This window comes from Eptatretus burgeri, chromosome 4 (assembly GCF_056783735.1).
Source record: "Eptatretus burgeri isolate ZD-2024b chromosome 4, Ebu_testis_v1, whole genome shotgun sequence".
NCBI lineage: Eukaryota > Metazoa > Chordata > Myxini > Myxiniformes > Myxinidae > Eptatretus > Eptatretus burgeri.
In genome coordinates this window covers 7,170,327-7,183,243 of record NC_140964.1, presented here as the reverse complement: position 1 = coordinate 7,183,243, position 12,917 = coordinate 7,170,327, and the positions used below count along the sequence as shown (strand labels likewise).

At 43.0% G+C, this 12,917-nt stretch overlaps 1 protein-coding gene across 3 annotated transcripts in view; it reads left to right on the top strand.

Annotated features, from left to right (window-relative positions):
* The window catches only part of RABEP1 (rabaptin, RAB GTPase binding effector protein 1), a 65,973-nt gene that overhangs the window by 39,058 nt on the left and 13,998 nt on the right, over positions 1 to 12,917 (top strand). For 2 of the 3 annotated variants that reach the window (XM_085876775.1, XM_085876774.1), the window contains exons 12-16: positions 3,167 to 3,283; positions 4,853 to 4,951; positions 5,078 to 5,215; positions 8,570 to 8,759; positions 12,590 to 12,645. In XM_085876775.1, coding sequence (XP_085732901.1) covers positions 3,167 to 3,283; positions 4,853 to 4,951; positions 5,078 to 5,215; positions 8,570 to 8,759; positions 12,590 to 12,645 — 600 coding nt within the window. The remainder of the gene's footprint in view (positions 1 to 3,166; positions 3,284 to 4,852; positions 4,952 to 5,077; positions 5,216 to 8,569; positions 8,760 to 12,589; positions 12,646 to 12,917) is intronic. The other variant, XM_085876776.1, reaches the window with a different exon arrangement.

The following is a 12,917-nucleotide window of genomic DNA, read 5'->3' as shown; positions in this document are numbered from 1 at the left end:
GGTGAGGGGTAGAGGTGGGGTTAGCAAAGAGAATGACCGAACACACAAAAACAGTGTCAGAACAGCTGTACACACGACGACACAACAGAGTTTGTAAAGTAATCCGCTGGCACATCCACAAAAGCTTTGATAAACCAGCTCCAGAAAATTTGTGGGAAAATGAACCAAAAGCAATCACTGAAACCATGAAGTACGGCTCACGGCCAACCTAACGATCACATTGGGCATGAACATCAAAAACAAAGCATTGCCACCAGATATACTTGGGTGCAAAAAAAAAGAGAAGAAAGCATTGTTAATTGAGGTGTTAATACCGGTGATTTTGGACCAACGATGCAGAAATCAAGAAAGTGACCAAATACCAAGATCTCAAGCATGAAGTGAAAAGATCCTGGAAGCTGAAGAATGCCAAAGTTGCACCAGTGATGATGAAGAACCTCACAGAGATTTTAAAAAACCATCCCTGGGAATATTACTACAAACGAACTACAGTTGGAAGCCGTCTGGGGCTCAGTGATGATCCTGAAAAGAATCCTCGGCACAAAACTTTGAAAACTTCACAAATTGGTCCATGAATAGTGACCCCTTACTGAAATTAATGTGGATACTTTGAGCCCACCCTGGGAGGACTCCATTCCACATTCTGAAACACCTTATATGGAGATACACACACACACACACACACACACACACACACACACACACACACACACACACACACACACACACACACACACACACACACACACACACACACACACACTTTTATTGGTTATAGATGTACCTTAAACGATTCCAAGACCGACGCACCACGTCCAATTATTTATCGATTTACCGTAAATTATTCCAGGACCGACACTTCCGACACGTATTGAGTCCGGACGATATCCGATCCTAAAAATTGAAATAATATTTTGATGATGTACTTTAATTAGTCTATGAGAGTAGATCGTGGAAAGTCGTATCATATAATGTATGAAATCACTCCAAGCTCTTAATTTGAAAACTATAGTACTTACAAAAGCGATGTACACAGCGATTCGTAGCTATGATGAACAGGCATTTGAGTGAATGCATTAAATTGTACAGCTCAATGAAGCTGGTTCCCTGAAATAAACATTGCAGAAAATCCACCATTTTGCTTGCTCATCTGTGCTTGTCACGTGGTACATTGGTTTGAGGTCCGCGCAAATGTTTTTTTTTTTTTTTTAACCAGATTTGCTTTGATTCCCTGTAGAGCACCTCACGAAACCTCCGAAAATATAGAAACATCTGGCAGACGCTATGGAAAGGCAGCCCTTTGGGGCCAGAGCACGAGGTCTCGCAGTGAAAGCATTAAATCATACAGCTCAATGAAGCTGGTTAATTTTGGCATGTTCCTCAATTTTTTGTTCACTCAATATAATTCCCCAAACAGGAGAAAAAGGGTAAGTTTACTGGTTTGGAAATTTCACATTTTCCTGTGAATCTATGTTGATGGAGGGAACACAGCCTTGCTTGCTTAAAGTAAATAGGTTTATCGGCTTAGTTATAAGACTCGTTAATTCTTTACATTATCAGATTTCACAACAGATTTCGACTCTTATTTAGTCTGGACGATATCCGATCCTCAAAACAGAAATCATATTTCGATGATTTACTTTAATTGGTCCGTGAGAGTATATTGTGGAAAATGGCATCATATAATGCATGAAATTCCTCCAAGCTCCTAATCGTACCGTCCACAATTCCAACGTATCGCAATTCATTGCCAGAGAAATCCTTTTTACCCACCCCACCCCCAGCCCCCTCTCCTCTCCCACTGGCCATCAGCCTGTTTGGGACCTTTCGTTTTTGTTTGTTGACACCTAAAGAAGAAGAATGAGAGAAAACCCAGGCAAAGATGCCACAGTTAGAACTATAGTATATGAGTAGTAGTACTCTCATACACTACAGTTTGAGACAGTTCCTACTGCAGTAGTCTGCAGAGAATTGCTACAGGAAAGTAATGCCTTGGAAGTAATGTTGCGAGGAATGGAGTAAAATGTTAACATCTGGAAGGTAAACCAACAGATGGCTAAACTGTTCAGCTTATCAAGATCATTGGAATCTCCTGCAGTGAAGCCGAGTCTATGAGCCTATCACTTTACCATCGCAGACAAGTTGTATTGGTGATCTCTCCGTCTTCTACCGCCTCCCTTCTGGTCTTTCACCCTCTGCTCTTTCCGTGCTTTGATCCCCCTCACCCCCCACATCAGGTTTCTGCAGGGTGCACGTGTTCCACCATCAACCCCCTTCTTGTGAAACAACCTAAATCCAGGATCACTGCTCACCACTCATTTGTTCCTCTCTTTTTTTTTTCTGCTTGTGGAATCAAAGTCCACATCCGTTCAATCTCTTTCTTCCCTCCAGGTCTTCGAGACAGCTGTTCACCACCATCTGAGATCGTCCCCAATCCAAAATCACGATATTTTACATCCCCACAACTCCACCCCCAAACCCACCTCCTTCCAAATTTCCCAGTTTTTCCCATGCGTCCTTTCCTGCCCCCCATTCACCCCCCCATGCCTATTATTTGTTCAATCTCCTCCTTTCTTGTCCTTCAACTCCGTAGTTAGTAGAGATAGGCAGAAGTAAAACACTGTCTCTTTTGTCCTGTTGCCTCCTGATCAGTTCAGTGTACTAGCCCTATCACGAGCCTTGACTCTGTATATATGTATCTTAAAAAAAGACACATTTGTGTTCCTCCACCGACGAAGTTGCCAGAGGCTTTATGTTTCGGGTTCTCCGTCCGGATGTCTGTCTGTGCCTCTGTGATAGGTTTTTGTTACCGTGATGACTTAAGAACGACTGAAGGGATCGAAGTCAAAGTTAGTATAATTATGTATAATGATGTGAAGATGAACTGATTAGGTTATGGGGTCAAGGGGTCAAAGTTCAGAGGCCATATAAGGTAAAAATGTGGTACTTGAGAACAGTTGATGGGATTCAAATAAAACTTGGTACAAGTATGTATGACGATGTAATAATGTGGGCGGAGGCGTATCGGTCGACGTCGAAGAGTGCCGTTATCGTATATTTTTCAGTGAGAATTTTGGTTTTCTCCCTTCACCGTAACCTTATCGCCCCCACCCCCGACCATGGCGTCATACCTTCCCGTATGTTGCCATCCTTCATTGCCCTCCAGCTAAAACGACTCCAGATTATGCTGCGTCAGGCGAACGAGCAACTCGGGGTCGAGGAACGGGAGCGAGAACGGGTCGATGAAAAGGCACGGCAGTTGGGCGAGGAATGCGGGCTGAAGGTGCGCTCTCGGGACACTTGGCAAGGTTTTGTGCATAAAACATGCTGAAGAAATACACACGGTCCACGTTGCGTGCTTGTGCACAGTTAAAAGCAGATTTTAAATGTAAATTATAATCCTGAGGAGGCAGCGGAGGATAAAACATGTGCACTATATGGCCAAAAGTATGTGGACACCTGCTTATCCAACATCTCATTCCAAAATCATGGGCATTAATATGGAGTTGCTCCCCCCTTTGCTGCTATAACAGCCTCTACTCTTCTGGGAAAGCTTTCCATGAGATGTTGGAACATTGCTGTGGGGATTTGCTTCCATTCAGCCACAAGAGCATTCGTGAGGTCGGGCACTGATGTTGGGCGATAAGGTCTGGCTTGCAGTCGGTGTTCCAAAGGTGTTCAATGGGGTTGAGATCATGGCTCCTCTGTGCAAGCCAGTCAAGTTCTTCCACACCGATCTCAACAAACCATTTCTGTATGGACCTCACTTTGTGTACGGGGGCAGTGAAATGCCAGAACAGGAATGGGCCTTCCCCAAACAGTTGCCACAAAGTTGGAAGCACAGAATCGTCTAGAATGTCATTGTATGCTGTATCGTTAAGATTTCCCTTCACTGGTACTAAGGGGCTTAGCCCAAACCATGAAAAACAGCCCCAGACCATTATTCCTACTCCACCAAACTTTACAGATGGCACTATGCATTCGGGAAGGTGGCGTTCTCCTGGTATCCACCAAACCCAGGTTTGTCCGACAGACTGCCAGATGTTAAAGCGTGATTCATCACTCCAAAAAATATGTTTCCACTGCTCCAGATTCCAATGGTGGTGAGCTTCATACCACTCCAGCCGATGCTTGCCGTTGCGCTTGGTGATCTTCGGCATGTGTACGGCTGCTCGGCCATGGAAACTCATTTCATGAAGCTCTTGACAAACAGTGCTTGTGCTGACGTTGCTTCCAGAGTCAGTTTGGAACTCGGTGGTGAGTGTTGCAACCAACGACAGACGATTTTGCAGCACTACGCACTTCAGCGTTGACCGAGGCAGCTCGAGCAGGGCAGAAATTTACGAACTGACTTGTTGGAAAGGTGGCATCCGATGACGGTGCCACGTTGAAAGTCACTGAGCTCTTCAGTACGGCCCATTCCACTGCCAATGTTTGTCCATGGAGATTGCACGGCTGTGTGCTTGATTTTATGCACCTGTCAGCAATGGGTGTGGATGAAACAGCCGAATCCACTGATTATAAGGAATGTCTGCACACTCTTGGCCATGTAGTGTGTGTTGTATTGTGGATGAAAAAGGACAAACAATAGAAGTCATTGTTCAATGGATGGAATTTCAAGGAAATTTTTGTCATTTCGAAACGAAGGCATGCTAGTTGTGGAAGCAAATGAGGTCATCTCAAAGTGCTTGTACATTTAATTAAGTGATAAAAAGAAGGTAATTCCATTTTTCAATTATTTTTTTTTAAATATTACCAGGGTTTCTGCTTTCAAATTTTTTTATTTTAAATCCATGCCATGCCGTGTAAAATGAAGTTGCGATTTCAAATGCAAACTTTGCTTTTGGAACAGTTGTCCCAGCTCCAGGAAAAGAACCGGGAAGCTCAGGCATTTCTGGTCGAGCTCCAGCGCAGGTTTGGAGAAACGAGTCATCGCACGGCCGAGCAACTGGTAACCAGAACACAATTTAATCGTGAGGATCACTTGAGCATGTTTGGTCTCAGGCCCTCGATGATGGTGCTATCTCGGAACATTTTCCTCTCTTCCACGTCTGTGTCGTCGTCCTTGTCCGTTCAGGTCTTGCTGTCTCGGGCGGCCGAGCAGTCGGCCGACGAGGTGCGAAAGTTGCAGTTTGAGTTGGAGGCTGTACAGGGGAAGCGTGATAGAAACCTCGCCCTTCTTCACGAGGAGAAACCCATTCCCAACAATGTACAGGTAACAAGGTGCAGAGCAGCCTCGTGCATGTGATTTCTAACAAGGACATGCATTGTTAGAAATCACATACACGAGGCTACTCTGTGTAACATTGCGTAACATTACCAACAAGGCCATGTATTGAAAGTGGTTGAACAATGGGAGGGTCTACGATTGATATCGTTTGGTAGTTAGTCTCAATAACGTAGTCACCTGATGCTGATTCGAGGACTGATGCACCTGGCAAGCCAAACCCACCAATCGGGCATCTTTCCCCCACTTGTTAAACTCACCAATCTAGTATATTTACCCCACGTGTTAAACTCATCAATCCAATATTTTGATCCCACTTGTTAAACTCACCCAATCTGGTATTTTTACCCCACTTGTTAACCTCACCAATCTAGTATATTTACACCACGTGTTAAACTCACCAATCTAATATTTTGATCCCACTTGTTAAACTCACCCAATCTGGTATTTTTACCCCACTTGTTAAACTCACCCAATCTGGTATTTTTACCCCACTTGTTAAACTCACCCAATCTGGTATTTTTATCCCACTTGTTGAACTCACCCAATCTGGTATTTTTATCCCACTTGTTAAACTCACCCAATCTGGTATTTTTATCCCACTTGTTAAACTCACCCAATCTGGTATTTTTATCCCACTTGTTAAACTCACCCAATCTGGTATTTTTATCCCACTTGTTGAACTCACCCAATCTGGTATTTTTATCCCACTTGTTGAACTCACCCAATCTGGTATTTTTATCCCACTTGTTGAACTCACCCAATCTGGTATTTTTATCCCACTTGTTAAACTCACCCAATCTGGTATTTTTATCCCACTTGTTAAACTCACCCAATCTGGTATTTTTATCCCACTTGTTAAACTCACCCAATCTGCTATTTTTATCCCACTTGTTAAACTCACCCAATCTGGTATTTTTACCCCACTTGTTAAACTCACCCAATCTGGTATTTTTACCCCATTTGTTGAACTCACCCAATCTGGTATTTTTATCCCACTTGTTAAAGTCACCCAATGTGGTATTTTTATCCCACTTGTTAAACTCACCCAATCTGGTATTTTTATCCCACTTGTTAAACTCACCCAATCTGGTATTTTTACTCCATTTGTTAAACTCACCCAATCTGGTATTTTTACCCCACTTGTTAAACTCACCCAATCTGGTATATTTATCCCACTTGTTAAACTCACCCAATCTGGTATATTTATCCCACTTGTTAAACTCACCCAATCTGGTATTTTTACCCCACTTGTTAAACTCACCCAATCTGGTATATTTATCCCACTTGTTAAACTCACCCAATCTGGTATATTTGTCCCACTTGTTAAACTCACCCAATCTGGTATATTTATCCCACTTGTTAAACTCACCCAATCTGGTATTTTTACCCCATTTGTTAAACTCACCCAATCTGGTATTTTTACCCCATTTGTTAAACTCACCCAATCTGGTATTTTTACCCCACTTGTTAAACTCACCCAATCTGGTATTTTTATCCCACTTGTTAAACTCACCCAATCTGTGATTTTTACCCCACTTGTTAAACTCACCCAATCTGGTATTTTTACCCCACTTGTTAAACTCACCCAATCTGGTATATTTATCCCACTTGTTAACCTCACCCAATCTGGTATATTTATCCCACTTGTTAAACTCACCCAATCTGGTATATTTATCCCACTTGTTAACCTCACCCAATCTGGTATATTTATCCCACTTGTTAAACTCACCCAATCTGGTATATTTATCCCACTTGTTAAACTCACCAATCTAGTATATTTACCCCACGTGTTAAACTCACCAATCTAATATTTTGATCCCACTTGTTAAACTCACCCAATCTGGTATTTTTACCCCACTTGTTAAACTCACCAAATCTGGTATTTTTACCCCACTTGTTAAACTCACCCAATCTGGTATTTTTACCCCACTTGTTAAACTCACCCAATCTGGTATTTTTCCCCACTTGTTGAACTCACCCAATCTGGTGTATTTATCCCACTTGTTAAACTCACCCAATCTGGTATTTTTCCCCACTTGTTCAACTCACCCAATCTGGTGTATTTATCCCACTTGTTAAACTCACCCAATCTGGTATTTTTACCCCACTTGTTAAACTCACCCAATCTGGTATTTTTATCCCACTTGTTAAACTCACCCAATCTGGTATTTCCCCCCCCCTCAATCTACATTGCATTCATTGCACACCCCTCAACATTTGTCACCTTTTGTTGTTTCAGCCTGAATTTAAATTGGATTTAGTTTAAAATTTTGTCACTGATCGACACAAAACAACTCATCATGACAAACTGAAAACATGTTTTTAGAAATCTTTTCAAACCAGTTGAAAATTAAAGAGAAAAACATCTAATTTATGAAAGTACATCAGTCGTGTCGATTGGTGACAATTTTTTTTAATTTAATCCATTTTTAATTCACGCTGTAACACAACAAAATGTGACAAAGTCAAGGGGTGTGAATACTTTCTGAAGGCATTCTGATGATGTGTACACTGTATACACACTAGTGGAGTACCTGCCCAACAGGCGATCTTGTTCCAAGCATGCAACACATTCTTTTGACACATGCCTTTATTTGGGCGGTGTGTAGGCAATTGACAGCTCTGTAATACACACACACACAAAAAAACCGAGTTACATGCATAGAACAAAAACATACCTACTGTTTATAAATAATTCAAAACACCTCATTGCACTGGAAAACTTGGGCACGGAATACTGTACTTACTGTAAATGGTGGAGACTAGTAATACCCATCCCCACCTGGAGGCGGCGCTCCACGAAACACATTTACGTAGAGAATTTGCGTCCCCTCTCCTCTCTTTTGGATCCAAGCATCCTGAGTTCAAATCGCGCTCAGCTGTTGAATTAATATGAGGTGGGGTTAACTCGGCCTGTCATCCTTCCGAGGTCGGCAAAATGAGTACCAGCATGCTGGTATACTGTGTCGGAGTGGTGACCCGTCCAGGATTCTGCCCAATAGCCAAGGAGACTGCTTAAGCAGCACCAACGCTCTGCACAGAGTATGGTCCCAATCTCCTCTCCTCTCTCCTCACCCCTTTCTCCCCTTTCACCCCTCAAGACCACTGGCAAAGATATAAACACCCCGTAGGCTATACATTAATTTGGGTCATGCTGATCCAACGTAGCAAGTCTTGATGTAATTGGCCCAGAACTGTTGGGGAGTAGTGCGAGCAAACAAACAAATACTGGTTCGCAAGGATATAATATATATATATATATATATATATATATATATATATATATATATATATATATATATATATATATGTATGTATTTTATCATTTTTTTTTTCTAGGAACTCCACCAATTAGTCGAGTGCTACCGAGGTCTGCTGGCAGAGCTGCGCGCTGGCGCCGAGCAGCGGGAGGAACGGTTGCGTGCCGAGACGTTGTTTCTGCGAGAGCAGTTGCAGGCTGAGCAAGGAACACGTGAGGAGATGGAAGTGGCTCTTCAGGGTGAGATCGACACGCAGAGAGACAACGTGGGTACGTGAAGATGGTTCACTTTCTGCCAAACGCGTGTTTACATTGACAACTGTATCTCTTCAATTCATCTGCTTCAAGCAAAGTTTCCACTCGAATCCCTTTTGTTTTCTTTCACATTTTGGTCACACATGAACCATCAACTACCTTTGTTCACCTCTTTTATTTGTCGTAAAACCATGTTTACCATTAGCCATCATTTGTGTTCCTGTGCATGCAAAGAGTCCCCCATCACACGCAGGTTAGCATCCCAGCTCGATGTATGTTCTAAGTCTTCGACATATTGAAAGTCTTTTCAGGGTTTTTCTTTTGTCTGATATGAAAACATGCTTTTGATTGTAACAAAATTATTTCATCCTCGACTTCCTTGTTCCACGTTCACACCAGAGCTTGAGATTCCGTTTTGCACGATACACCACTCTGAGGAATTCCGTCTGATTTGTTCCACAAATAAATCCTCCGTGTTTTCTCCCTTCTCTTTTCCTGTTTTTTGCCCCCATCCTTGCCGCACATTCCCAAATGCTTTTCTCCAGGTATTTTAGAAGGTAAAGTTTCTGTTGATTTCTCTGTGCATGCTCAGCGTGTGCTCATCTCAACCTAATAACGTCGAGGGAACGAATCATTCGTGCGTTTGTTCAATTCAACTGTTCCCGTGAAACTTTTGTTCTGAAAGTGTTTGATGTGAAATATGCTTTTTCACGTTATTTTAAACAATTAGGTGTTATGATGTTTTGCCATTACCACTGTCATGTTCACATCGCTATCGTGTTGGGATTGTAAACGGAAATTTATGATTTGTCACAAAAAGTCACACAAAAAGTTGTTTTTTTTCAAACCAAACACAATCCTCGATTTTACAACGGAGGGAGGGGAGTAGGTCTGGTCTCGGGCGATGTTTTGTCGACATGGACACCTCCTCGGGCCCTTTTTACCCCTGCCACCGAAGGTGGATGGAGGTTGTCTTTTCACCCCTGTCTGTCTGTCTGTTTGGTTGTGAGCAGGATATCTCAAAAAAACGATATGTAGCACAATATCTCAAAAAGTTGTGAACGAGTCATGACAAAACTAGGTGGATGAGTTGGTTTGGTGACTAGAACAAGCCGATTCGATTTTGGACCTATCATATTTTTTGGACCGATTTCATATCGGACCTATCAGTGGGATACAAAATGTAAACTGTTCAGCCTGGCGGAGGTATGCGCTCTTCCGAGTGTCATTCTAGTTCAGCATGCACTTACGTTGTGACAATTTTTTTGCAAACCATGGATAATTCCACCATCCCAAACATTTATGTAATTAGTTTTGAGGCATGAAGGTCATCATTTTGTTCATACTGTGCTACCAGCCTGCGTTTTATTAGCCCCCCCTACCAGTTTCACTGGAAGAGACAATAGGTTTGCTGTCAGTCTGTCTGTCTGTCCCACCTGTGGTTTTTCAAACTTTTTCCTGTACCCTTTAACATATTCAACTGAAACTTGGAACATGACTTTATTCTGATAAGTTACAGAATAAGTTTGAGTTTCAAGGTGTTTTGTCATTTTTTCACAGAGTTATGCCATTTTCAAACTTAGAAAATATCACATATTACACATGGGTCAGTGTTCTGCTACCCTGACTCCACCCCACTGCTTTACACCAATTGGCTGGACAGCTGGTCTGACTCCACCCCAATGAAATCATGCGCCACCATTGCATGAAGCAGCACAGATCGACAGGTCTTCGGCCTTCGGCCTGGGTGTTAGTACATGGCCCAGTGCAATTGGAATGATCCCAGGTATATAACCACAATGTATTGTTGCGGCCACGGGTACCGAGACACTAGCTTGTCACTCAGGGGGATTAATCCCCGGTTGTCCTCGGAAGAGCCGGACCTCATGCCACCGCTCACAATTAACGTTGTGGTTCGGTGGGTTGTTTTAGAACCACGAACGCCACCCAGTTAACCACGAGTTCCAGTGTCCACCATCTAATTATTCTGATTAACTAGAGGTCACGTGGTTACCTGAGCGGGGAGCGCGCCCTCGACAAAACACTAATGTTATCTCGATGAGATTTTAATAAGGGCGGCCGAGCGTTTTAAGCGCTGGTGCGTGCCGACTATTTATGATCAAATTTGTGGTAATTACCTCCCAGTCTATCTCGGTTCGGACAATGCGAGACCAATGGAAGGAAATGACAAACATGGACAGGTTGGAAGTCAATAAATAATTTATAAATAATAAAATAAATAAATAAAAAGAACTTTATTTTCTGAGGTAAATAAACGAATGAATTCCAAAGCAAAATCAATCAAAATGCCAGGAAAGAGACAAAGAGCAGATGCTTATCGGGGGTTGACTTACTTCCAACTAAACACAGACAACGGTACCCAGCAGATCATTCGGGTGTGGGGGGGAAGAAGAGTCGTCTCACTCACCATCGGGAAGTTCTCCGTGAGGTGAAAACGTCCTGAAATGTGTGCGTGCGTGTCTTGTTGGTTGCCAGCACCCAGCCTTGCCGTGCACCCACTCGCAAACAGCCTTGAACGCCAGTCTGGGGGGGGGGGAGTACCGATATCGTCTGTCGTGGGTTTAGACCCTGGTGCTGCGACACGGGCAGCTCCTCACACTTCACGAAACTGGTGACGTCCAGTGACCGTCGGTGACTGACCCGCGCCTCACTCGTTGGTGACTGACCCGCGCCTCACTCGTTGGTGACCGACCCGTGCCTCACTCGTCAGCGCTGCTCATGCTCGCTTGCGCACTTGCACATTTCCTCGCTTGCGCGCTTCCTCTCTGGCTCGCTTCTTCCCTCGCGCGCTTCAACTCTCGCTTTCTTTCTCCTTCCTCTCTGGCTTTCTTCCTCCTTGTTCTTGTGCGCTTCCTCTCTGGTTTTCTTTCTCTCTCTTTTAAATGGACCTTTCCAATTCATTTTATATCTGCGGCCCGTCTCGGCAGGCGCAGAGTCCCCCCAAACTCACCCCACCCCACTTGCGCACCGTTACCATGACAACCCGTGCGCTCGAAAAAAAGAGGCGGGCGTCGGCGCTCGCGAAAAATATGTGTAAACGTGTCTGTCTTAAAGAAAAAAAATCTTCCCATAAGAGAGGGGATCTGTTCTTTACCCTTCTCAATGCATCACATTTAAAATCCCATTAGACATGGGGATGGGGCTAATCTGAACATGCATTGAAGGAAATAACTGTCTGAGGACCTGGATGTGTGGATGCATTCATCAGACCGGATTCTGAAATCCGTAACAGTATTATATATGCACATAAAGGCATACGCATGTTTTTGCTTCATCTATGTACATCAGTTTGTTTTTAATATGGAATTGGCAAAGCCTAGGAACTCATGAAACACAGTGGATTAGAAAGGTTCTTCTTCATTTTTTTCTGTCTCGAGCGTGTGTTCAAGCAAACTAATTTTTTTTTTCTCCGGTTTGTTATTCTCGTTGTCTTCATTGGTTTCAAGTCTACAAAAGATATCAGTAGATGAAAATTTATTTTCCCTTTATTTTGCCGAATAGACCCAAACACGGTGAAATAGAGGGTTTCTCCTTCTTCATTTTGGTTCTGATATCGGCTGGAGCGTGCGTTAAACTCAAAATAATTTTTATCTCCCGAACATTCATTGGGACCGGTAGGGGACATGTATTGCAAAGCAATTGTCGCTCTTGTTTCTCTTGAAATCCTGCTTGGGTGCTTGTCGTTATGTATTCATTCCACCACTTTGTTCCGCACGCATACCCATCAAACTTGATTCTTCCTGTTTCACCATCTAATGCATACTCTGCTAATGGATATATAATTTTCTTGTGATTTTAATTTTATTCTACTGCTTTCTTTCTAGCATCACTGTCGAGTCTTCAGCCAGAAGTTGAAAAGTACAGGAAGGAGAGCGAGAAGGTACAAACGTGTTATTTGAGCCCTCGTGGCGATGCAGAGAAACCGGTACCTTTACGCCACTCGCGAGATAACTGAACATCAAGTAACATCATGTAAAAGTTTTGAACAATGTTTGAACTTATTATTGTTAATTACCTCTGCCACCGAAGGTGGACGGAGGTTGCATTTTCACCCCGTTTTGTATGTCGGTTTGTTTGCTTGTTTGTGTATGAGCATGATATATCAAAAAAATTTTTTTATGGATTCGGACAAAACTTGGTAGACAGGTTGGG